Source organism: Neodiprion pinetum, chromosome 3 (assembly GCF_021155775.2).
Source record: "Neodiprion pinetum isolate iyNeoPine1 chromosome 3, iyNeoPine1.2, whole genome shotgun sequence".
NCBI lineage: Eukaryota > Metazoa > Arthropoda > Insecta > Hymenoptera > Diprionidae > Neodiprion > Neodiprion pinetum.
Window position 1 is genome coordinate 34,318,731 of NC_060234.1, and position 23,945 is coordinate 34,342,675.

The following is a 23,945-nucleotide window of genomic DNA, read 5'->3' on the forward strand; positions in this document are numbered from 1 at the left end:
AAACTAATTCCGACTTAACGTGAGCCAGATCCAGCCGATAAAGTTTGGTTGTTTGGGTCGTATCAGTAAACGGTGATACTTTTCTCAAATTCGTCACCTAAAGTCCCAAGGTGCTCACCTTCGAACATGCGATCTTTACTTATCATACATATCTACATCACATTATTGCGTATATTGGTCTACTGTGCTATAATAACTGCCGGAGAGTGTTGAATAACGATGAGTTTCTGAAAGTTCAAGGCTGCGAGATGTTCTCCTCAGGCGAATGAAATATGCTCGCAATGCTCATGGTATGTCACTGTTTTACAGTTTTATACTTGTGGAGTATTCGAACGTATCCGTCGTTGCAATTCGTTATCTTTGTTCATACAGCCATGTGTGATTGAAAAGGTTTCCACTCATTGAAAAGTTTTAGAACGGGGTACTTATTTTATTTGTACAGACAAACGTGGCGTACAATTTTACATGCACAAGCTAATCGATGTCCAGCTTCTTAAAGCTCCCTTCAACCCCAAATAGGTCTGTCGCATTTTTCGCCTTGCCAGGGCGAAGATTTTCGTTCACCTTGCGTTTGTCTTCTTCCAAAAACCAGGCACGATGTTCCTCGACTTTCCTCAGTTCATCCGCCCAAAGATTTTTTAGGGGACCAGCTTTGCCGCCGTGTTCGTTTGGTAAGACATCAGTCGGGATCTTTTTGCTAAAAGATTCCAAATCGGTGTGCAGGGAGAACTGCAAAGTAATGAAATGCATCGCTAATTAGATTCGTGTTTACTCTCAATCTTGTATACTCTGTAAGCTTGATATCCCGATGCATAGGAAGTACCAATTCGTACTAACCTGATTGAGGAGTTCACTTTTTGTGAACGGCTTCATCATGTTCAGCACTACATCAGCGATAGGCGACGTATTTATAAAGTGTACGTGTTTCAGCCGCATGGGAAGTGCTTCTTGCATGTAGTAGAGGAATTTTTTCATTACCGTAAGACTGATGCGGACCAAATGTCCCATCGTGACGCCGGTCATGTCAAATATGACTACATGGCCTGGAACAGTGCCTTCAGTGAAGAGCCACAGTTCCAGGACCATGCAAAGAAGCTTTATAGCGTCAACATAGGCGTAACGGGAAGGATCGTGGTCTAAGAGTGTCACTAGCATCATTTTCCAGCCTTCAGGCGTGGCTCCTGGCAGCGGCACGCAACCCCTGTCATAGAAAATAAATAAGATATCATAAATATTTTGACGGTATCATCGTTAAGAGTAAGGTTGGTTTGACTGAATTTTACCGGATCGGCCAAATTACTGATTCCAAATATAACTCACAAGACTTTCATGATTTCTCGAAGATTCTTTGAGTTCAACGGATCACGGTTCGAGCAGAAATCGGGAGCATGGGTTCTGACTGTGTGGAATGCGTCGATCGTTGGTTTCGTCGGCTCTATTTGGTAATAATTACGGTGAAGAAACAGTATCAGTTCGCCGTCTGATATTGGATGAGGCAGATGAGGTTGTTTCTTAGACCAGTCTCTCAGTATATCCAGATCAGATTCCTTCAATTCTGAATTCTTTTTCATTTCCTCTTCCATGGTCTTCATTTTCATCAACACCATGATGTTATCGATTAGCTTGAGCTCGTACTACTCGATTAGCTCCCTATGATACCATAAAATTTGACTTACATTTTTTAGTCCACAAATCGTAGTTCCGTTTTTACACAACTTCGTTACATAAGTCAGAACAATCATGGAGCAATATACGGTACTTTAAGTATACGTTACATTTCGTATTATCATATCGGATACATCTTCATATTTTCGTACAGATTTAGATTTTTTGTTACATAATTTTCTGACCAGGTGACTATGAAACGAATTCGTAAACTAAAAACAATTCGATTTATTTGGTATAAAAATATTATCTACTTACCAGAAATCAACATGAAAACAAGCCACGGTATAGCAGCAGCAATTCTGCTGTGTCAGATAGCCCAACTGCGACTTACGTGTGTGATCCTGGAGATTCCGGTTCTCGTGGCTATTAATTTTTTTTTTTTTTTTTTTTTTACTGACTTCATCGAACAGAGATCCTACCGCTCAAACCTGTACCTCGCTTACCAAAATTCACACCTGTTTTCTTAACTTGTGCGACTTTGTCCTATGAGCTATTTGAACACGCAAATTGTAAAATTTTCCCCATTGCAATTAGGACTTGCAATTTGTGCCTCGAAATTTCAAGTTTCAAATTAACATGATGGTTGAAATAAAAATAGATAGAAGTTTACTTGGTACGGTACAATTTGTACTTCATTGATCTTCCGCAACGAGAAGGAGAACTGAAATGAAAATTACAGGTAAAATCACGAATACGTATTTGTATAACAGGCTCTACAAGAGTGCAAGACGTAATGATAAATTAACAATATATTGTTTTATTGCTAGCTGTACACTGCAGTATATATACATAATAGGTATGTGTATTGAGCTTAGTCAGATTCATGCATACATCCAATACAACAATTTGCCTAAATATTTTAACTGAAGTCCTTTCTACCCGGGTTTTAATAATATTGTGATGCAGACCTGCCGATGCACGATTAATGCATTAATAAAAAATGTTGAGCGATTACTGTGGCAAGAGAAATAAATAATATGGCCGAAGAAAAAGTTTCAAGTAATTATAAATTACTGTGTAGAGAGAAGATTTAATAATTAACTAACTTGCCAATAATTTTATAATTATATAATTAACTTTCACATCAATAATTCTTCAACGCTAACGAAAACATTGTGTAATTCGAATTTAACCATCGGAGTCAATATTAATCAATGTCTAGTTTCTTAAAGCTTCCTTCGATCCCGAAAATGTCCGTGATGTTTTTTGCCTTGTCAGGACGAAGGGATTCGTCAACCTTGCGCATGTCCTCTTCGAGGAACCAGGCACGGTGTTCCTCCAGGTTCCTCAACTCAGCGGCCCACAAGTCCTTCAAAGGACCAGCTTTGCCACCCTGATCATTCGGCAAGAGATCAACGGGGATCCGTTTGTTCAAAGTATCTACACTTGGGTGCAGAAAAATCTGAAAATATAGTAGTCAATGGTGATGAAATTCAGATTAGTAATGTTTGCCCATTCGCTGTTTGCTCGATTAACGTTATCTCAGGCGAGAAAGTAACTGAATGTACTGACCATGTTCATGAGCTCTTTTTTCATAAAAGGCTTTGCTATATTCATGAGTATCTCCACGAATGGTGCCGTATTTATGATGTGAACACTCTTCAGTCGGATGGGAAGTGCTTCCTGCACGTAATAAAGATGCTTCTTAACGACCATGGGATTCATGCGAGCCACGTGACCGAATACGGTACCGTCCATATCGAGAATGATTACGTATCCTGAACTAGTTCCCGTAGTATAGAGCCGTAATTCCATGACCATGGAAGCGAGCTTTATAACATCCGCTAAGACGTAACGGGAAGGATCAGGATCTATGGTTTTCGCTAGTATCACTCTGTAGCCTTCCGGTGTAGTTCCTGGTAGGAATATGCAGCACCTGTTGTAATGAGTAATCGTCGATTTATTTATGCTAGAAATGTTTCATACGTCAACGTCACAACATTTTTATGGGAAAGTGTGATCAAGGGATTTATCGTACCTGTTATACCTCGACATTCAGGATCTATCTCTATAAATTAAGCCGTGCTTGGATATGAAACCGTTCGAAAACACGAATGATACTCAACAATCCAATTAAAAATCATTAAATTCTAGTGCGGAGCGGATAAAAATAGGTATGCATGTAAGTACGTTACACACAGATTCGTCAACAATCAAATTTGCTCGTTCTAATTATAGATCGTATATGGGGCATTCTATTCCAAGTATATGAACACGTGATTTTGACTGATTCGGATTTTTCTCATTATTTTTCTCATAATTGCATTGAATCTAAAAGACACCTTCGAATTTTTTTAGATTTTTCCAAACAGCTTTTGTTTGAGAAAAAAAAAACAAATTTCTTATGAAACAAAATCACCATTTTTCTTAAATATGAAAAAATTCCCAAGCATCTTTTATTAGCTTATTTTCGATTATGTGTAGAACATTTTAAGCTATCACCTACGGTGGGCAGATTCTTATTCCCTATGATTTATACGCTTTCAAGGTTGAAAAAATTCGGAAAAATTCGAGAACATCGCGAGCTTGCTTTGGAATTGACTGAAACACTTTGGTCAACAAAATAAATTTTTTCAACAATGTTTAGAATCTGCCCAAAGTAAGCCTTTCTTGAATGATTAGGAATTTCCTAAGTATTAAAAGCGTGTAAAGCAGGGCGAAAAAATCTGTCCACTATGGATGATAGCTCAAAATGTTTTACACATAATAACGAATTTTTGAAATTTTTCATATCGAAAAAAAATTGCGTTTTTGTTACGATGAAACTTTTTTTTACACAAGGGCCGTTTGAAAAAATGTGAAAAAAATGGAGGGTGCCTTGTAGACCAAATGCAATCGTAGTAAATATAATGAGCAAAATTCGACAAGGTCAGGGTCGTGAGTTCATACACTTCGAATGGAATGGCCTATATATTGTATGATTTGTCAAAATTTTCCTAGTCGATTTGCAGATATTTGGTCAGCGAGGAAATTCAGTCCAGCAACAACAGAATCAAACGAAAACGCCGGAGTATTCCATAATTCTGAACGTTCTAATTACAAAACATTTTCGACAATAGTTGATATGTTAGCTTGTGTTATTCGAATTTGTTCTACTTCATTTCTATATCACACACAGAAGAGATGCTGTTTCATACATATTCGATAACATTGACGCAAATAATATTGTTGGAGATCTTTTAAACGGTTTCGTTCAAATTGCGATTGAAAATGAAACACTTCGGACAATATTTTACGAAAAAACAAATTGTAGTATAGTATACATTGACTTTGGTGAAACTTTATTTTACATTTGAGTTTGAGTTCTTTTCATATCGAGCCCGTATCGATTTGATATATTTCAGTGGAAAATTACGACTCACACGACTTTCATTATTTCTCGAAGTCCCTTCTCGCCGAGTGGATCACGATTGGAAAACAATTCCGGTATGTGGGTCCTAACGGAGTAGAATGCGTCGATCGTTAGTTTTGTACTTTCGAGTCGGTAATAGTTGCTGTGTAAGAACAATGTCAGATCAGTGTCCGAGACTGCTGGCAAGTGAGGCTGCTTTTTGCACCAATCTCTCAGCATTTGTAAATCGGATTTCTTCAGCTCCGAATTTCTCTTCATCTCCTCTTCCACTGTCTGCACTTTTATTAACGCCATGGTGTCCCGGGATCAGCCTCAGTTCTCAGTCGGTCAATGGTTTCGAACACTTTGAATCCAGTCCCAACCGAGTGCGCTGGTATAATCGAATTTTTTAAAACAATTTTGACGACGTGTATTAATTTGAACCTTGGGAACAAAATAGAGAAAGTTCGCTTGTTCAAGGTCTTACACGATGTGAATTATAGCTTACTCCACTATACATATGAGGTTTCCTCAATATCCAAGTTGCGTGTAATTTAGCAATCACGACTCGTTGTCGACCGTATTTTGAAAAATTAATATCACTGTGTCACAATCCATTCTGTTAAGTTGTACCTTCATAAACGTGGAGCGTTAAGTGTCGTCAAATTAAGAAATAGCGAAATTACGAAATAACAAGTGAACAATTTGACGAAATTGTACGCATCCGATGAAATAAAATATTTAATGCAACGCAGTATTGTTTACGTGTCTTATTTTTTGCCTGCGTTTCGCAAGTAAAGTAATTGTTACTGCAGCAGTAGAAAAAAGAACATCGGAGTACAGAAAAGTGCACTTTTATGTCCTGGTATTAAAAAATACTCTTTTCTTTACTCCGCTATAAAAAAAACTTGTAAACCACACTTTTGTTACACGAAAAATCGTGATTTTCGTTACGCGTATTTGCAATATCCGTCGGCGTAAAAGAACCTACTTTGCCTCCTTGCTTTGCTAAACAATTTGCCATTGATGTGTAAATATAGTATACTTACGAGAGGGTGCAACGCAGGAAACTAAACGGTGTTCAAATAACGTCTGCTATTCTGGAGTACCTCGATATTTGAATTGAGTAATACTTTCTCTGCTCCAAGTTTGTCATCCGTTACAGCTGAATACGAAGAATAATCCGCTGCTTGATAAGCATCTGTTACACTCAATCGTTACGCGTGGAATGAAGCTACCGGACTCACTTCGACTTCGATCAATTTCACCACAAAGATATAAGTTACTTACGCGTACGATATTTTATTCATTCTTCCAAAACACGGATGTTGCCCAATAAACACACACCAGTATAAATTTCGTATATGAAACGTCGAAGTCGTTTAATAATGGTATAAGTATAAAATTCAACCGTATCACATATACTGTAATATTTCGGATGGATATTATTCGTATGATTACTCTGTTTATTATGCGTATTTCATTATACAGAAGTTTAAAATACGTATTATTATAGCAAAAGCAACGTATAGTATATTTGTTCATTATTCGTACGAAAATCGTTTAAAACTTATATGTTTAACGATGTTGGTACTCCATCTTTCAACGTTTTATCAGAATCGTTTCATTTGAATTTACAAATTACGAGCTATTAACGTTCACGAAATTCGTTTATGATTTTGGTAATCACAACATATAATATTCATTCATGACACAACTGCCAGCAACTTTAATTAGACGTTTATCATACTTCCTATTCACCATTGCACAGCAGTATATTGATTGTTTTATGAACGTATATCTTCGACTATTATAATGTACGTTTTATTGGTATTTCTGATCTACGCGTGATAGACGTTTATGAAATTCATTTTCAATCTTGGTGTCTACAACATCTATATATATATATATTAGGGTGTGTCGAAAATGAACTTTTTTTTTTTCTTCGCTCCTACCACTCAAAACTTTAGGTTTTGACATTAAAGAGGTCCTCGTTCAAGGAGGGCGCTGTAGCTTGAAGTTTAGAAGTCGCTCAACGAGGATTTAGGTTTCCCATCTAATTAACACGTAAAAAATATTGTTTTTCGTTCAAAATGATGTCAGGCAACCATAAAATTGGCGATGTCTGTATTTCTTGGCTTATTTGAAAGCATGACTCATCCCCTAAACGATGATAGGTCGTTTTTCGACTTACCTTGTTCCAATTTTTTTTTACGCCACTTTTCGACCACAATAGTCACTTTTTCAAGTTTACAAAGTCTCCAAGGTATCAATGAGTCCAAAATGAATTGCTACAAGTATTGATTCTTGATTCGAATATAAATAACCAATTCTAAAAATTGGTAAATTCCGTATCTTCAATTTTATTCAAAAAACCATGTTTATTTTGAGAAATTTTGTATGTTTCACTAATTTTTGGAATTGGTTATTTATATTCGAATCAAGAATCAATACTTGTAGCAATTCATTTTGAACTCATTGATACATTGGAGACTTTGTAAACTTGAAAAAGTGACTATTGTGGTCGAAAAGTGGCGTAAAAAAAATTGGTACAAGGTAAGTCGAAAAACGACCTATCATCGTTTAGGGGATGAGTCATGCTTTCAAATAAGCCAAGAAGCACAGAAATCGCCAATTTTTTGGATGCCTGACATCATTTTGAACGAAAAACAATATTTTTTACGTGTTAATTAGATGGGAAACCTAAATCCTCGTTGAGCGACTTCTAAACTTCAAGCTACAGCGCCCTCCTTGAACGAGGACCTCTTTAATGTCAAAACCTAAAGTTTTGAGTGGTAGGAGCGAAGAAAAAAAAAAGTTCATTTTCGACACACCCTAATATATATATATATATATATATATATATATATATATATTGTACATTCATCATACAACTACCAGCAACCCCAATTAAGCGCTTAATTATTGCGGTTTTCCACTATTGCACAGAAATATATTCATCGTTTGATGAACGTATTTTTTCAACGATTATTGTTCACGTTTTACTGCTACTTGTGATCTACGTTCAATAACCGTTTATGAAATTTATTCAATATCGGACTATTTTCAAGATACATTGAATTGTATAATATGTATATTTGATCAAATGGGTTCATACTTGTTTTACTTCAACACGATTGAGGAAAATTCAACGTTGAGTACAATATTCAGATTATGAACGCACTTTTAGTATTCATGTATGCGGAACCGCCTGATGCCAAGCGGTGGCCAAATCAGTTGATTATCTTATAATTAGTTTCCGAAAAATGGACTTTAATTACCCGTTATTTTGATGCCAATATTATGTGGTAACTAAAGCTGAACACTGATCTTGTATTCATTTACCGGTGCATGGAACATAGATATAACCAATAAAAGGAAGAGAATAAAGAAGTGTCCGAAACGTGAATAATTTCGTACCAAGAATAATAATTTATTGTACATTTTTATAATTATTTCACAATATTGGTTATCATATTATAATATATTAAATCTCATTATTTGGCACGAATTACGTCAAGACTTCAATATCTTGTATGAGTACTTGCTAAAACAAGCGTTCATCATATCCTGTCGCATTTTTAACGTCGTTTGTACGTTTATTTTTCGCGCTATTTTATCGGAGTTCTGTGCGTTATACATTGTGTCACTACTGATATATTATTCTCCTGCTCTGGTGCGTCAGCGTCGGTAACGCTGCAAGCTAGAGTAAGAGCGCAATAATTATATGTAGAGACAGAACTTATCCCATGGACCGCGCATTCATACAGTAAGTGTAAGTATAGCGAGTGGTAAGACAAGGACAGCTCGGAATAACACGGGCATATATGGCAAAGTTGATTCCCTTTTGGGCACGATCTCTCTGTCGCTCTTGCGTCTCCTCTATCTTTGTCTTTGTCTGGGAGCCTATATTCATCCCCACCCTTGCAACTGGCCTCAGGCGCTGGTTATGGCGTTATTCGTCAACCGAATGCGGAGGTGCTCGGATCGATCGGTGATCGTGTAGCAAAAAAGGTGAGAAGCTATTGTTAATCTGCGGCCTAGACGGAAGAAGCAAATTCGTCATTAAATAACGCTGGTAAGTACAACTACATATTTTTCCAAATATGGTGGTATTTTGTCTTAATACATCGAGCATTCTTGGTTGAAAAAATAATGTGTTTTGCAACTCAAATTCTGTCTCTTCTGTATTTTTTTCTTTCCTTTCTTTTCTTTCTTCAAAAGAAACTATGTGTAATGTTCTGCGTCTTTTTCTCTAAACCAAACGATGTACCATAAAAATATGGAATAGTTTATTGTTTATTATATAACGTTCATGAATATTTTTGAACTGTTTTTAAACGTTATTTATATGTGTTAAGTTTACTATGATACGTATATTATAGGTTAATTATATTAGTTCTTGTCGAATTTGAGGAAAACTTCATGTTAATAATCATCCCATGTGATCATGCGGTTATTAGTAACTTTTGCTCTGTATTGTTTGAAATCGGTTTCGTGTTTATTATTTTTTTAGATACCGTTTCAACATATCTATAACATACATATGAACTCGTAGCATCTTCCAAAGTAACAAAGTATAGTAATACAGCCACGTAAATATTTCTGTGCCATCGAAATCACAGAAATATTATTTTGACAATATTTTTTATTTTCTTTTCCCTTCAATTGAAAATAACAATTATTATCCATCAGAAGAAGACGGTCATGTTAGACAATAGAGACAATAGAGAAGATCCGTAGCAATAAAGCTTTTTCACCAGTTAGTGCAACAACTTATATAGAGGTTTATTAAAAATTATGTATTTTGATCCAAAATTCTGTTTTGTGTATATTTTCTTGGATTTGGGCTGAATAAATATTAAAAAGGGATTTGCACCTGAATAATTTTGTAAACACTGGTAAAAATAGTGGTCATCTACCCATCAAACGTATATAATACGCAGGAAATTCGTAACAAGTAATTTTATTCCATTGGATTTGACTTTGATCTTTACCGATAAACGTATAGTATACTCATGATTTACGTTCAGTAGTAGGCGTCATGATATACTATTCGAAAAGTATTAGAATATAAGCAGGACATCGGCCCAGAATTGGTTCAACGTTAAACTACGATCTTGTTTAATTTGTAGTAACAATAAATAGCGATACATAGAACTATAAGTACTATAGAATAATAATATTAGTAACAGTACTATCTAGTCCTGAAATATATCACGATTCCTACTACTGAACGTAAATCATGAGTATACTATGCGTTTATCGGTAAATGTCAGAGTCAAATCCAATAGAATGAAACTACTCATTACCTGCGTATTATATACGTTCGATGGGTAGCTGACCACGTTTTTTATTCGTGTTTACAAAATTGTTCGGCTACAAATGCCTTTTTAATATTTATTTAGCCCAAATCCAAGAAAATATACACGAAACAGCATTTTTGATCAAATTACTTAATTTTCAATAAAATTTTATATAAATTGTTGCGCTAACTCGTGTAAAAGCTTTATTGCTATGAATCTTCTGTATTGACTCACGTACTACGTTCATTAGGTTCATTTAACTTTTAGTTTTCAGAGTGGTGTGCGGATATTTACGACAAATAAGGCAAGCACGTTAAAGCGTACATCATTTCTTGTCTGGTGTGTATTATTATTTAGTTTTATAACATGCCTCATGATTTAAAAGTTCTGAGTAAACGACATTTGCGTCGCAAAACAGCTATAAATACTCGTAAAGTATTACTGAGTATTGCAGGCAATAATTGTGCACTCGAGCACCTTACGAAATCACAATTAAAAGATGCTAGTCATGAACATGTGTCTTGTATCGGAGAATATGTGCACTCTATAGATAGCGATTATGATGTTGATCATATCCATCAAAGTAATGAACAGAATGAAGAAAACTCTAATTCGAACCGCGATAATAAAGATTTCAAAGACATCGAAAGTGACATAGATAGCATCAAAGCTACGTTGTACAGTTCTGAAGATAATTCAAGTTCCGTCAGCGATGAAGTGCATTTAGATGATGAAACGAACTTTGTTGAAAATTTGCGCGACTGGGCATCTTCAAATAACATCACACATAACGCGATCGATCAATTGCTAGCATTATTGAAACCAGCACATCCTATCTTACCCTTAAGTGCTAGGACTCTACTTCACACGTCACGACGTATTGAAACGTTAAATTTAGACAACGGAGAAATGTGTTATTTCGGTTTGGAGAAATGCTTGAGACAAAAACTCGAGTCAGGTCTCAAAAAAGGACTGTCACCTGAACATACGTTGCGAGTTGATTTTAATATTGATGGGATTCCCGTTTATAAAAGTAGCGGAACATCATTTTGGCCAATTTTGGGACGCAGTATTTCAATGATCGATGATAGCCCATTTGTAATTGGTGTTTATTATGGTACGGGTAAACCGATGCCACTATCTTCATATTTACGAGATTTAATTAAAGAAACGTCACGTTTAAGCACCAATGGTTTTGAGTTTAATGGCACCAAATACTTTGTCAGAGTTGGTTTATTCGCGTGTGACGCGCCCGCGAGATCTATGTTGAAAATGTGTTTAGGACATTCGGGTAAGGATGCTTGCGAGAGGTGTAAGATTCGCGCAGTTCATCTCAACCGTAAACTGTGTTATCCATGTGACACCGAATTCCAGAAGCGAAAAGATAGTGATTTTGTTGCACCTAGTGAAAACGATCGTCACGTTAAAGGACGTTCGCCTCTTTTAGATCTTTACGTGGGACTAGTCTCCCAATTTCCTTTAGATCCCATGCATTTAATCTACCTGGGAATTTTGAAGAGGTTGCTCCTTAAATACTGGGTCGAGGGTTCACGTGATTGCAAATTGTCTAAGGATATTTTGTTAGAAATTGAACGTATAATGAAACTATTGGCGCGATATGTTCCGGCAGAGTTTCCTCGAAAGCCCCGTGGATTTTTGGATTTGCATCGATGGAAAGCGACAGAATTTAGATTTTTCTTGTTATATTCCGGCCCTGTTGTAATGCGGGATGTGCTAGATCGAAAAAAGTACAAACATTTTTTATTATTGTCTGCCGCCGTGTATATTCTATCGAATACAGCCTTGTTCTCGCGTTTTCGAAACATCGCGCAAGATATGATCGAAAAATTCGTTACTCAAGGTGCTAAGATATACGGACAAAACTTTGTCGTATATAATGTACATTCGCTGCTGCATGTCATAGACGACGTAGAACGATTTGGCCCATTAGAAGAATACAGTTGCTTTGTGTATGAAAATCATTTGGGCCATTTGAAACGACTTATTCGATCGAAACGCTTGCCGCTGCAGCAGCTGAGTAATCGACTTGAAGAACTAAGTTCTATTCGTAAAACTAATTGTCAGGAAAAATTTATTCCTAAACCCAAATTTATTGGAAATTCTCGTGAATGTCAGGCTCTGGAAACGAAAAAATTCAAAATATCAATAAAAAGGCCGGATAATGTAGTAGCTTGTGGGACAGAAATATTAGTGATCAAATCAATCCTTTTCATTGCCGGAGAATATAGAATTATAGGTACTCCGTTCAAGTACAAGCGAGACCTTTATCAGAAACCTATTAAATCTTCCAAACTAGGGATTTTTTTCGTAAGAAGTTTCAACGTAGCGAAATCTTATCGCGTCGATGATATATTACATAAATTCGTCTGTCTTCCATTTAAAGATGGTTTCGCAGTAACTCCGATACTACACGAAATGAAATAAAATTTTTATTTTTTGTTAAACATCTCAACGAAACGAGCTCTCGACAAAAAACAGATGATGAACCTACGATTCTCGGCAATGTGTACGAGGAAGAGGGATTCGTTCAAGACATGTATAGTATGTCTATGTCTACCTCGCACACATTCCCGAGAATCGTAGGTTCATTATCTCTTTTATATTAAAAGTTTGCTTCAATTGAGATGTTTAGCAAAAAATAACATTATCGTATACCTATTACCATATACCGTATATGCCGAGTCTAATTTACCTAGTAGTCCAATATACCCAACTCTACCATATGTTCATAACATCACTTTTGAGCTGATTTATTATAGTTTTGTACGTCACATTGACGTTCAAGTATTGGTTAGACATGCGTTCCCAAAATCTTCATAATGTTTCATGATCGATTCATCTTTTAACTTATATACTACCTTGCATATTCCTATGTTGATGTCCTAATTAAAAACTTTTAAACTGGCACTTTTTGCTCAGAGTGGAATAAAAGTGCTTGAATTTTGATCAAATATAAATTTATACACCAGACTAGAGAATATGATACATTTAACGATGTTTTTACTCAGTCGTGCTGCAGAACTATGTATGCGGTGATTGAATTCTTGGTTGGCGAAGATAGAGAATGCGCATTGGTACCAGTTCTTTGGCTGGTCGAAAACAACACCCAATGTTACTGGCCACGGACAAAAACTGAAGATCATTTTACAAAACTTGTAAAATCAAAGGCTGCCTATGAAAAAACATGGCCAAAGTTTGCCATTCACAAAGTACTGCATACCGGAGGTGATTATTGGAACGTAGAACTTTTTTTTACAATTGTATACGGATTGAATGTTTCAATCATATTAATTTTCACTTGGATAAGAGTTACGACGATATATTTTGATCATATTGTACATTTGTGATTAATTTTGCTAATCAATGAGCATTCGGTATTGATTGATATTCCTTGATTAACTAACAGATGACTACCACGACACCGAAGCAACGATGGCGCGCCTACTGGAGCTGGGCACGTCCGATGAATCCGGAATAATTCGCAACATCGCTAAAAAATCCACTGTAATACCTCAGCAAGATATTACCAATGACGTGGACGAGAATGAAGCTACGAACAGTGATGATGTCGAACCTGAGCCGCAAAAGAAAAAACGTAAACACAAAACCGACAAGAAGAAGGCTAAAAATCGACACGTTAGTAACAAAAAAAAAAAAACGAAGCGTTCTCGTGAAAGTTCAAGTAGTTTAGGTTACACCTCTTCAGCTGACGAGAATTTGCCACCGTCCGAAGTCGATGAATCGACTTCTAACCGTAATAAGAATACTCGCTACATTAACTCAGCCAAAGGATCTACCAAAAATCAGACACCAAAGAAAAACTTGGCCCACAAGATCGTACAGCACCAGTATAATGATAATTCCCATGAGTCACCGAATCAGTTGTCTGGATATGAAACATCAAATAGAAACATTTCTAGTAGGATCATCAGGTCTACCACGCAATATGACTTATCAAGATCCTTTTCACAACTTGAACCTTCAACCCCGACCACATCACGCGAACAGAATACCTTTGAAGAAAAAACTCTGCAGTATTTAGAACACATTAAATCCTACACTGAACAAAACCATCTGCTACTACGTAAAATCTTCTCAAAACAGAAGGAAGTCAGCATCGACGTAACAAAGAAACCAGCCGAATTCCCAAAACTTCCTCTTAACTCCATGGAAGACTTCTCCAACCTCGAAAATATCCTGAAATCCGAAGAGCATCGAACTTATTTAGTGAGTAGACCTTGCAATCATATTCAAAATATGTATGTCATGACATACGGATAGGTACTAATACCGAGCGTATTCTTCAATGAGGGCCAACCCCCTCCCTAGCGCAAACCAACACAGGCACATGAGGCTCGGCCGGGAGGGGATAGAATGCCAGTGGCCATGTTAGTCTCCACTCGACCGAACTTCACGTACGCGTCATGTGCCTGAGTTGGCTTAGCACTAGGGAGGGGGTTGTCTCTCATTGAAGAATACGCTCGGTATGTGTTGACTGCAAAGGAATAATGAAAATTACTACAGGCATACAGAATTGCGGTTCGTAACGTTTTAACCCTCTCGGACCGTATGTTGCTTCTACGCAACACGCACTTTGAGGCTTCATAAAACTGTATCGGTCGCAAGGTCAGGGTTCTAACTGCATAGTTCCATTAAGCAAGGTCAGATGGCCTTATAGATACTCCTAAACCCTGAGGTAAACTGCTTTCACCCATCGAAATATCAATATGGTGAGAGATTTTCATTCAACATGAAATCGGTCTCGGTCTGATCGAGAGGGTTAACGTTAAAAAATGCTGAAAAAATATTAGGAATCGACAATCTCCAACTAGTCAAAATTGTTATCGATGTTGATAACAGTAAGAATATTTTGAATTCAATTCGACATTCATTCATTTTAGTATTTTGTTGCAGACCGGGAAACTGGCTTCTATTGGAGGGACAAGCGGTCGCCAATGTGTGTTGGCTATAATGAGGTCACTACTCACAAACGAATTAGCGATGCAATTCAATTGGGCAGGGAGGGACAAAGTCTCATTTCAAAAGACATTGACAATGGAAACTGTTTACGGTAATGAATAATTCATGAAATTTTCGAGAAACAGTTATTACTTGGATTTATCGTGTGAAAACAATATTATTCACACATTATTATTCAAATTATGCAAACTGTTAACTTTTTTCCCAATATATTCGAGATTCATCACAATTTACATTGAAATTATTCCTTATCAGTTATCAATATCGTGATATTGTACCTTCCTTTTGATGTATTTTTTCTCAGAGGCTGTGAAACAAACCTTTCTTGGCAAGAAGGAAATTGGTGATGCAACCGAAACCAGTGTTTCGTGTGCCGTGAAAGACTGGTTAAAACTAGCTCGATCACGGCATACCTATGTACGAAAGAAGGGCTAAGAAACTGTGGTAAACGTCAACTAATTTTAAAAACAGTCATATAAAAGTACAAATCATACAGGCATATAAATATTTCTGATATAAGTGTAATATTCTTAGCGTTTTCTGTTAGTTGTAACTACCGTGAAGACGAAAGTATAGTGTAGGTTGAGCTGTGTCTATGAGCTACAAGATGTACCTTTTTTTTTGATAAATGAGTATTTATAGATATAAGATATTTGTGTAACGTTCTAACAAAGATATAATAAAATCGATTCACATATATAAACTAAATTCGTACGCTTTCTAACTCAACCCAGACTTGTTTCTAGCTAACGTGAAATGATCTTCCTCTATAGCAGTGTACTATATACGCTTTCAATTACACATCCAAGATACGTTATGTATTCAAGTCTAGAGGTCCAATTAAAAACGTTTTTTAACACTGTATAATATTCGTTTAGACATAAATAATGAAAGATTAAAGCGTCATTAACAGAAAACATTTTGTCACGTTAGTTAAACGGACATTGTCAACACATTTTAATAGAAAAAATTTCCTTCATAATTTGAGTTTTAAAACGTACTTGCGAAACGTCTCTTAGTAGTCATCAATATCCAAATATTAGACGATTACCATAAATATTAAAATAACGGATTTTCGATACGTTTTATCAACAAATTGAGATACGATTTATAAATGTTTGGTTTCAAACGTATAAAATTTGCATATGAACAACTATCGTAAGACGTCCACCAAAAACGTTTAATAAACCGAAATCACGGCGGACATTCTTCGCAATAAAATACGTAGGTGCTGCACGTTTATTCTACAGAATAAAACGTTCTTTTTTGACGAATTTCATACGCTTTATATACTGGCATTGTTTATTGGGTGGAGACAAGTCAGACGCGATTAGCAAATGCCCTTAGGATGTTCTAAGTGAATGTATTAGACACATGTTAATTGTCATAGAACTGCATTATCGAAAACGTATATAGTATAATCACAAAAATTGCCTTAATCCATCGTTACGCTGTATATTATTCAACAGTTTATTGCAAACGTTTAAATGAATGTTTCATACTCAGATACGTCGAGATTAATGATCCAATTAACTAGCCAACAAACAGCAATCCACTATGAAGCCTTGCGGAAGAGTGGGTAAAACTATTTACTGTGCAGTTACGTGCGAGTGAAAGGAATTGACATATTCTCTTCCATTATCGTGACGTACAGGATTTGTGCAGCAAGAGTTCCATCGCAGTAACGTACATAAAAAATAGAACGCTAACATATTTCGCGGTTGACGCTAATCGATATCCAGCTTTTTGAAGCTCCCTTCGACGCCAAAGATGTCGGTGACGTTCTTCGCCTTGCCAGGGCGAAGGGATTCGTTGACCCTGCGCGTCTCGTCCTCCTGGAACCAGGCACGGTGTTCCTCGAGTTTTTGCAACTCGGCAGCCCACAGATCTTTCTCGGAGCCAATTTTGCCTCCTAGATCGTTTGTCAGGAGATCAATGGGAATTTTCTTGCTCAGTGATTCTACATTAGTGTGCAGGAAAATCTGCAAAACGATAGAACAAATTTGAAATCGATTAATTGTCCGACGATCACTGCCTGACTTCATATTTCCACATTCAACGATCAGGACTCGCGCCGACTAACCATGTCAAGGAGCTCTTTCTTCATAAAAGGTTTTATCATGTTTAATATAAGGTCCATGAAGGGCACCGTGTTCACAAAATGAAAAGCCTTAAGTCGAACCGGCAGAGCTTCTTGCAGATAGTAAAAATACTTTTTCAATATCATGGGACTCAGGCGAGCAACGTGACCGAAAGCTAAACCTTCCATATCAACGACGATGATGTGCCCCGAGCTAACACCTGAAGTGTATATCCACAGTTCCATGATCATGCAAAACAGCTTTACACCATCGACAAACACGTAATGGGACGGTTCATAATCGTGGAGTTTTGCTAGAATCACTTTGAAACCGTCTGGTGTTGTTCCGGGAAAAGGTATGTAGCATCTGTCACAATAAATTTCCACTAGATCACTACACAGTAATTTTGTTCTACGATTTCGGCTAAATTAACACTTGCGTAAAACTGTGTGATGTGTAGTATACAGGTAATATACACTCATGGAAAAAATTAACGGGCCGCCCCGTTTTCGGCCGGAAAGAAGTCTAGTTTTGAAACGTTGTAACTTTGCGTAAATTGTAAGTAGAAAATTGATTTCAAAACGATTTCGTAGCTACAAATTTTTTTCGACCGTGCGAAGTTGAAGGTTTACTTTACAAATATGAGACGAGTAACTTAAAGATAGGATTATTCGAACAAATATGCGTATTGACTAAATCTGAAAAATGTAAATTGAAATTACAGCGTTTCAAAGTTCGACCTTTTTTCTGTCAAAAACGGAGGCGCCCGTTAATTTTTTCCACGGTTCTATACGGTTATAAGGTTAAATTAACGAAAAATCGTGGACATTGATTCGATGATGACGCATAACATTTTACAGTAGACTATTTCACAGTTTCTATTAAGTTTTCTTCTGTTTGCAATTGATGATAATATATTATTGGATAATTTTGTATGTCTGATTACAAAATTCAAATCATTTGAGGAATAGAATTTACGATATACAACTTATATACTCTCAGATTTTCTGATTTTACTATTTCGTAATCACTGCATACGTATTGCAATAAGGTCTGAACGATGAATCACCTGGAAAACAGGTATTACGTTACATCGCATTAAAAACTGGTTAAATCAAAGTATAAACCAGTTTCGGTTCCACAGTTTTGATATGATAATTTGCGATGGATATTTACATAATAAATATCAAGGATAAAATATGTAATTGACTGTAATAATGAAGAAAAATAACGCTCTGTTTCAATATTTAAATTCTGTGTGTATCAAGATCGCTTATGAAATAAGCAAAGAGTGACAACTCACACAACTTTCGAGATTTCACGCAGTCCCCTCGATCCCAATGGATCCCGATTTGTGAAGAATTCGGGCACGTGAGTCTTAACGGTGAAAAATGCATCTATCGTTGTTTTCGTTGGCTCGAGTCGGTAATAGTTGCTGTGTAGGAACAGTATCAGTTCATAGTCAGACACCTCTGGTAGGTGAGGCTGCTTTTTACACCAATCTCTCAGCGCTTGCAAATCGGATTTCTTCAGCTCCGAATTTCTCTTCATTTCCTCTTCCACTGTGTGCACTTTTATTAACGCCATGGTGTCCGGGGATTAGCCTCAGTTCTTACTCGGTTAATAGTTTCGAATACTTTGATTCCAGTCGAAAACGAGTTCACTGTTATATTAGATTTTTTTTTTTTTTAATCCTTGTGGCGAGTGTTTATTTGCACGTTGGGACCGAAATAGAGAAAGTTCAGCTGTTCAAGGTTTTACGTGATATGAACTACGGATATTCTACTAACATAGGTATTAGGGTAGCCGTTACATCGGCTTTGGAAACATTTTTTCATTCCCTCGCGGAAATTATAATCAAATTCTGCAAAACTAATGCCTGTAAAGCTTAAAGACTCTGGGATAATGTTAACCCGTGTTACCGAGCGATTGAAATTTTAACGATACCAATTCTTGAATATTCATTACACACATAATATCAATCAAAAACAATTTGTTCTTTACGTTGTGGCTGATTTTCCAAAAAAAAAAAAAAATAATCCGAACAAAAATAAAAGCACCTCACTTCAACTGTTTCACCGATTAACTATCGTTACTTTGCTACTACTTTACACAACGTTACGAGTTTGAGTTTCATTATTATTGAACAAATCTGTGAAAATTGTATTTCGTACTTCTCAATATGTAAAATGAACCTGTCAAATTTCACATTCTTTCGATCGATATTATGTGTATAATAAATATTTAAGTATTACTACCGAAAAAATATATGTATTTTCCGTTTAAAATTACAATCACTCGGTGACATAAGTGAAAATTATTCAAGCGTCTTCAAACATTACACACATTTTTTTCGTACATCTTGATTATATTTTGAAGCGGGGTGCAAAAGAAATTTTTAAATGCCGAAGTAGCGGCCACCCTAATGGATATGATGTATAGAGAGCTTCCTCGATACCGAAGTTCAGTATAATTTGGCAATTACGACTCGTTTTCTACCGTACTTTAGGAAATTATTGTCAGTGTGTCGGAATTCACTTTGCTAACCTGAAGCTTCATAAATCTAGTATGTTACATATCATAAAATCGAGAAATAGCGAAACTAAGAAATAATGATTGAACAATTTGAAGGAATTGTGGGCATCTGATAAAATAAAATATGTTGCTGTAGATACATAATATACTTACGGTAGGGTGCAATGGGGAAAACTAAACACTGTCGAAGTAACGTCACCTTTTATTCCGAAATACCTCAGTATGCGAATAGTTCGACATTTAAATTGAGAAGCTTCTGTTTCAAGTTTTTCATTCACTACAACGGAATACGAAGAATAATGGGCTACTCGATAAGCAGCTGTAATGCTTTGGCGTTATACGTGGAATTAAACTACTGGAAGACTGCACTGTTTTCTAGGAATCACTTCGGATTTAACCAATCTCATCCGAACGACATAAGGCAGATACGCGTATGATGTTCGAATCATTTCTCCGAAACACGGATGCTGGAGAGGTGTCAGAAGCCATTAGCAACTGCCCCTAGGATGTTCTTATAAATATCATTTTTCATATAGACATATTTTTATAGACCTTTATTGTTGAAATGCAGATGCATTATCATTAAACACGCCTTTATCCGTCGTTACGAAATCAACGTAGAATCAAAGACGTGAGTTGGCTGTATATTATTCAACAGTTTATTGCAAAGGTCTAAGTAAATCATAATGTTCGATGTTCACGTATGTCGCGATCAATGATCCAATAAACAAGCCAACAAGTATGAATACATTGCAAAGCTTTGCAAAAGAGTAGGAAAAACTATTTGCTGTGCAGTTACGTGCAAGTAAAAGGAATTGGCATGTTATTCTCTTTCATCAACGTGTCGTACAGGATTTGTGCTACAAAAGTTCCATCGAAGTTACGTACATAAAAAATAGAACGCTAACATATTTCGCGGTTGACGCTAATCGATGTCCAGCTTTTTGAAGCTCCCTTCGACGCCAAAGATGTCGGTGACGTTCTTCGCCTTGCCAGGGCGAAGGGATTCGTTGACCCTGCGCGTCTCGTCCTCCTGGAACCAGGCACGGTGTTCCTCGAGTTTTTGCAACTCGGCAGCCCACAGATCTTTCTCGGAGCCAATTTTGCCTCCTAGATCGTTTGTCAGGAGATCAATGGGAATTTTCTTGCTCAGTGATTCTACATTAGTGTGCAGGAAAAGCTGCAAAACGATAGAACAAATTTGAAATCGATTAATTGTCCGACGATCACTGGCTGACTTCATATTTCCACATTCAACGATCAGGACTCGCGCCGACTAACCATGTCAAGGAGCTCTTTCTTCATGAAAGGTTTCATCATGTTTAAGATAAGGTCCATGAAGGGCACCGTGTTCACAAAATGAAAAGCCTTAAGTCGAACCGGCAGAGCTTCTTGCAGATAGTAAAAGTACTTTTTCATTGTCATGGGACTCAGGCGAGCAACGTGACCGAAAACTGCACCTTCCATGTCAACGACGATGATGTGCCCCGAGCTAACACCTGAAGTGTATATCCACAGTTCCATGACCATGCAAAACAGCTTTACAGCATCGACAAACACGTAATGGGACGGTTCGTAATCGTGGATTTTTGCTAGAATCACTTTGTAACCGTCTGGGGTTGTTCCGCGAAGAGGTATGTAGCATCTGTCACAATAAATTTCCACTAGATCACTACACAGTAATTTTATATTTTATACTTCCATTTTTGAACTTCAAATTAAGGTTTGCTTTGATAAAAATAATTGTTGAGTACTTTTTCAATAATTAACACGTGAGATGAATCGGTACTAACAGCCTTGATCCAAAAAAATTGTAGCAAATTGCTTGGAGCCAGTTCCCCTTTCGCACTTCTCATATGATAATTTACATTGGATATTTCCATACTGAATATCGAGGTAAAAAGAGTGTAATTCACTGTAATGCTGCAAATAATCTAGCGAGCCATTCCAATTTTTATGCTCTGTGCGTCTCAAGATCACTTCTGAAATGAGTAAAGAGCGACAACTTACACAACTTTCGATATTTCACGCAATTCCTTGCATCCCAATGGATCGCGATTTCTGAAGAATTCGGGCACGTGAGTCTTGACGGTGAAAAATGCATCTATCGTTGTTTTCGTTGGCTCGAGTCGGTAATAGTTGCTGTGTAGGAACAGTATCAGTTCATAGTCTGATATCTCTGGTAGATGAGGCTGCTTTTTGCACCAATCTCTCAGCGTTTGTAAATCGGATTCTTTCAATTCCGAATCCTTTGCCATCTGCTCTTCAACGGTGGGAAGCTTGATCAGGGCCATGTTGTCCTGAAACTGATTCTAGCTCTCAATATTCTTGACTTATTCTTGGTAGTTGCTGCTCGTTATAATTATTAATCAATTAAAAACAGAAGGTATTTTCAACTTTTCTATAGTATCACCGTATGAAAACGGTTTAACAAGTGTTAGTGCGCTTTGTACTGATTAGAAATGAATGTTTCGTACTTACCAGAAAGCGCGACAAAAGAATATAAGCAGAGCTGAAGCACCGAAATTTGTGTGTTGAAACAGTTTCCTCTTGTAACACTCAATGATATTATAAGCTGAATCAATGCGCTCAAAGGAACGATTTTTTCCACAGCCGCCAGGCACGAGATTTCAGAAAATACTGCCACCTTTCCGACAGGAAGTCTGACGGCTTTGCAAGTTCTGTTATTAGCGTGTAATTGTTTCCAGGTATGCGTGATCGCCTGGTACTTAGATTTTAAATTACCTACTGCCGGACAGATTATACCTTATTAATATAGTGGCGAATGATAGTTTCTAAAACACATTGGCAGTTTTGCCGTGCAACTTATCTCAATCTCTAAAGCGTCAAGCTTATGCAACGAAAATTTCTTTTATTTCTTGACCTTATTGACGACAGTTTTATTGGTCCGCTCAATAAATACATACTTAAGTTTTTCCCCTCAACTTTTCAGCTCTAGAAAAACTTTATTCTCAAAATACTGGAAATTTGTTTCTTAATTTTTTCATAACTGACGCAACAAATTTTGACCGCAGCTTTTTTCGTCGACAAGACAAGCCGTTGTTGCATAATGATGAAATAATTCGAATCAAACTTTTTTCACGCCTTTTATATCATGCTGGGACGCTCAGCGTCAAACCTTTTTATTTCTTAAGCTACTTTTTTGGTAATAACTGCCGCGTTTTTTGCTTCCGTTTTACATGGCCCCTGAAACATTTCTAAGTGTAAAAAAATAAAATTTATTTATTTATTTATAGCGAAAATATGGTCTAAATTCATACTTTTCCACGAACATAAGCATTTTCAGCTAATCTACGATGAAAATCCAGATGCCAATTTTAACACAAACTCAATACACACCAAAAAATTTTACAGAATTTTTCCGAATTTTTGAACTTGTCGTTTGTGTTTGTTTACCATATTGGATGCACCATTTTAAATTTTTAATTTCGAGTTCAGATTCGTAATCAACGTTCCTAAAAGCTCATGTATGCATAGTTTCAAGCGAATCCTATGTAAGGAAAAATGTACGCACGAAAGAGTTACTTAAAGTATATGGGATAAGATTTTCAAATCATGTGATAAAAAGTGCACAGTCACTTTTTCGAATTCCTCATGACGTATGACAAAATCACAGTGATTTTTACAACAATACGTCAGCAGATACACCAATGTATAATTTTTTTCACTGCAGTATTGCCTACTGGAACGAGTAGACGCAGTATTTCGAATACCGTGGTATAGTTACGCTGTATGTGAATTGCCTTGAGCCTTGACCGACCTTTGCTATTCATACGTGCATAATGTGACTTGGGCTGTGTAAAGTCGGTGTAAACGTTCCGTTTTGTAATTTTTAAACTGAACCCTGTCGTGACAGGCGTCACGCAGCTATTGAAATATCCATGTCATACCATTTAGTTACCGGTTGTTAATTTGCAATCCTATAGCTCAGCTGAGCTTGCGATATTTTTTATAAAGGATAAGACGAGAAAAAAATTAAGAGTTTCGCATTTATTTATTTAT

At 36.6% G+C, this 23,945-nt stretch overlaps 2 protein-coding genes and 1 pseudogene across 5 annotated transcripts; 1 reads left to right on the plus strand and 2 right to left on the minus strand.

Annotated features, from left to right (window-relative positions):
- Positions 1-409: 409 nt before the first annotated feature.
- On the minus strand, positions 410-6,324 carry LOC124214425 (uncharacterized). The gene is made up of 7 exons (XM_069134392.1): positions 6,049-6,324; positions 5,031-5,390; positions 3,181-3,544; positions 2,822-3,070; positions 1,321-1,634; positions 838-1,201; positions 410-729 (listed from the first exon to the last, which is right to left on the minus strand). Exons 2-7 carry the CDS (start codon positions 5,312-5,314, stop codon positions 475-477), a joined length of 1,830 nt encoding a protein of 609 aa, XP_068990493.1. The 5' UTR covers positions 5,315-5,390; positions 6,049-6,324; the 3' UTR covers positions 410-474.
- Positions 6,325-8,577: 2,253 nt separating this feature from the next.
- LOC124214630 (uncharacterized) lies at positions 8,578-16,014 on the plus strand. 4 transcript variants are annotated; one of them, XM_046617093.2, is made up of 6 exons: positions 8,578-9,077; positions 10,573-10,644; positions 13,335-13,551; positions 13,733-14,553; positions 15,241-15,397; positions 15,611-16,014. In XM_046617093.2, exons 3-6 carry the CDS (start codon positions 13,350-13,352, stop codon positions 15,739-15,741), a joined length of 1,311 nt encoding a protein of 436 aa, XP_046473049.1. In that variant the 5' UTR covers positions 8,578-9,077; positions 10,573-10,644; positions 13,335-13,349; the 3' UTR covers positions 15,742-16,014. The 4 variants fall into 4 exon arrangements, 3 of the variants coding, with proteins under 3 accessions (XP_046473049.1, XP_046473050.1, XP_046473053.1); XM_046617094.2 differs by lacking the exon at positions 10,573-10,644 and having other exon boundaries at positions 8,579-9,077; XM_046617097.2 differs by lacking the exons at positions 10,573-10,644; positions 13,335-13,551 and having other exon boundaries at positions 8,620-9,077.
- Positions 16,015-16,683: 669 nt separating this feature from the next.
- LOC124214642 (uncharacterized) lies at positions 16,684-22,591 on the minus strand (annotated as a pseudogene).
- Between the last annotated feature and the right edge of the window lie 1,354 nt (positions 22,592-23,945).

Coding starts and splice junctions, on each gene's coding strand:
- LOC124214425 (XM_069134392.1), bottom strand. CDS start 5,314: ATGGCGTTAATAAAAGTGCAGACAGTGGAAGAGGAGATGAAGAGAAAT. Junction 3,071..3,180: donor AAAAAGAGCTCATGAACATG/GTCAGTACATTC, acceptor CTATATTTTCAG/ATTTTTCTGCACCCAAGTGT. Junction 1,635..2,821: donor GCTTTAAGAAACTAGACATT/GATTAATATTGA, acceptor CTAATCGAGTAG/TACGAGCTCAAGCTAATCGA.
- LOC124214630 (XM_046617093.2), top strand. CDS start 13,350: ATGTATGCGGTGATTGAATTCTTGGTTGGCGAAGATAGAGAATGCGCA. Junction 14,554..15,240: donor AAGAGCATCGAACTTATTTA/GTGAGTAGACCT, acceptor ATTTTGTTGCAG/ACCGGGAAACTGGCTTCTAT. Junction 15,398..15,610: donor GACAATGGAAACTGTTTACG/GTAATGAATAAT, acceptor ATTTTTTCTCAG/AGGCTGTGAAACAAACCTTT.